This window comes from Orycteropus afer, unplaced genomic scaffold, assembly GCF_000298275.1.
Source record: "Orycteropus afer afer isolate SDZICR_OR568_19922 unplaced genomic scaffold, OryAfe1.0 scaffold00022, whole genome shotgun sequence".
In the NCBI taxonomy this organism is placed as follows: domain Eukaryota; kingdom Metazoa; phylum Chordata; class Mammalia; order Tubulidentata; family Orycteropodidae; genus Orycteropus; species Orycteropus afer.
This window is the reverse complement of record NW_006921609.1, coordinates 3,258,327-3,259,504: the sequence shown is the minus strand read 5'-3', so window position 1 is coordinate 3,259,504 and position 1,178 is coordinate 3,258,327. Positions and strand designations below refer to the sequence as shown.

General features: G+C 39.0%; 1 protein-coding gene across 1 annotated transcript in view; it reads left to right on the top strand.

The window, feature by feature from the left end:
* Window positions 1-1,178, top strand: part of CXADR (CXADR Ig-like cell adhesion molecule) — a 28,749-nt gene that overhangs the window by 25,392 nt on the left and 2,179 nt on the right. The window contains exon 5 of the mRNA XM_007934898.1: window positions 415-537. Within this exon, the coding sequence (XP_007933089.1) occupies window positions 415-537 (123 nt within the window). The remainder of the gene's footprint in view (window positions 1-414; window positions 538-1,178) is intronic.

Here is a 1,178-nt window from a genome sequence, read left to right as displayed (position 1 = left end):
GATGGATCTATATCTGGGTTCTCAATTCTATTCCATTGGTCTATGTATCTGTCATTGAACAGCTTGCTAGCTTTTAAGATCCCAGTCGCTACTCGCCAAAGTAGGAGATGGAACAATGTTTTGTATAGTATGTTATGCCAGTTGACCTTGATGTCCTGGGGTGCTTCTTATAATCAGATATGACACAAAGTGGTTTGTGTGTAGGACTAGCAGGGGATCTCTGTGCCTGTCTAAAGGAATTGTGATGACTTTTATCCTGATACAAGAGAACAAGAGGCACAGCTCTAGTCTGTTGTGCTTTTAACTGGATTGATAAACTTGGTAGAATGGTTTCCTTAACTAAAGCTCAGCTAAGAACTGAAATGGTACTGTAAAAATGAATTTTGCTCTTTTTTTCCCCCCTTCTCACCATAGAAATGACTTCACCTGTTATATCTGTAAAAAATGCTACTACTGAGTATTCTGGGACATACAGTTGTACAGTCCAAAACAGGGTGGGCATGGATCAGTGCCTGCTACGCCTGGATGTTGTGCCTCGTACGTATCTGTTGTGATAACATTCTGTTTGTTTCAGTTATCTTGGTACAGCCTTTCTTTGATTCAGTCAGCATGGGTCTGTTGAGGGCAAGGAGAGGCTAATTTTGAGCTAAGCACTTTGTGTCTTGTGCTCATGAGCTTTTCTAACTTTGGAAGGAAGAAAATACGATATTAATAAAATCTTTTTCCTTATTGTAGTGACGTTAAATTAAGAAGATAAGTGTTGCTAAATCAACTCTTGTGCACCATATTTAACCATTATAAGTATGAGCAGCTTAGAACGTTCTTATATGCTAACCAAGATAGCTTTGGATATTAAACTTTAGACTTGTTTTACCATTTTTATGCTTTATATAGATTATGCATAGCAGAGGAAAGTTATTTTAATGGATTTTCCCCCTTAGCTCATAATAGGCTAAATAATTTATCTTTTCTTAAAGTTAATATGCAATGAAATCAGTCTATCAAACTGTATTCTGCCTTCAATATGAATACCAAAACCAAACCCACTGCCATCGAGTTGGATCCAACTCGTAGTGACCCCTCCTTAGGCTTACGTGTAGTGCCTGAGGCACTTGACTGCTAACCAGAAGGCTGGCGGTTCAAACCCATTAGCCACTCCTCGGAAGGAAGGTTGGGCG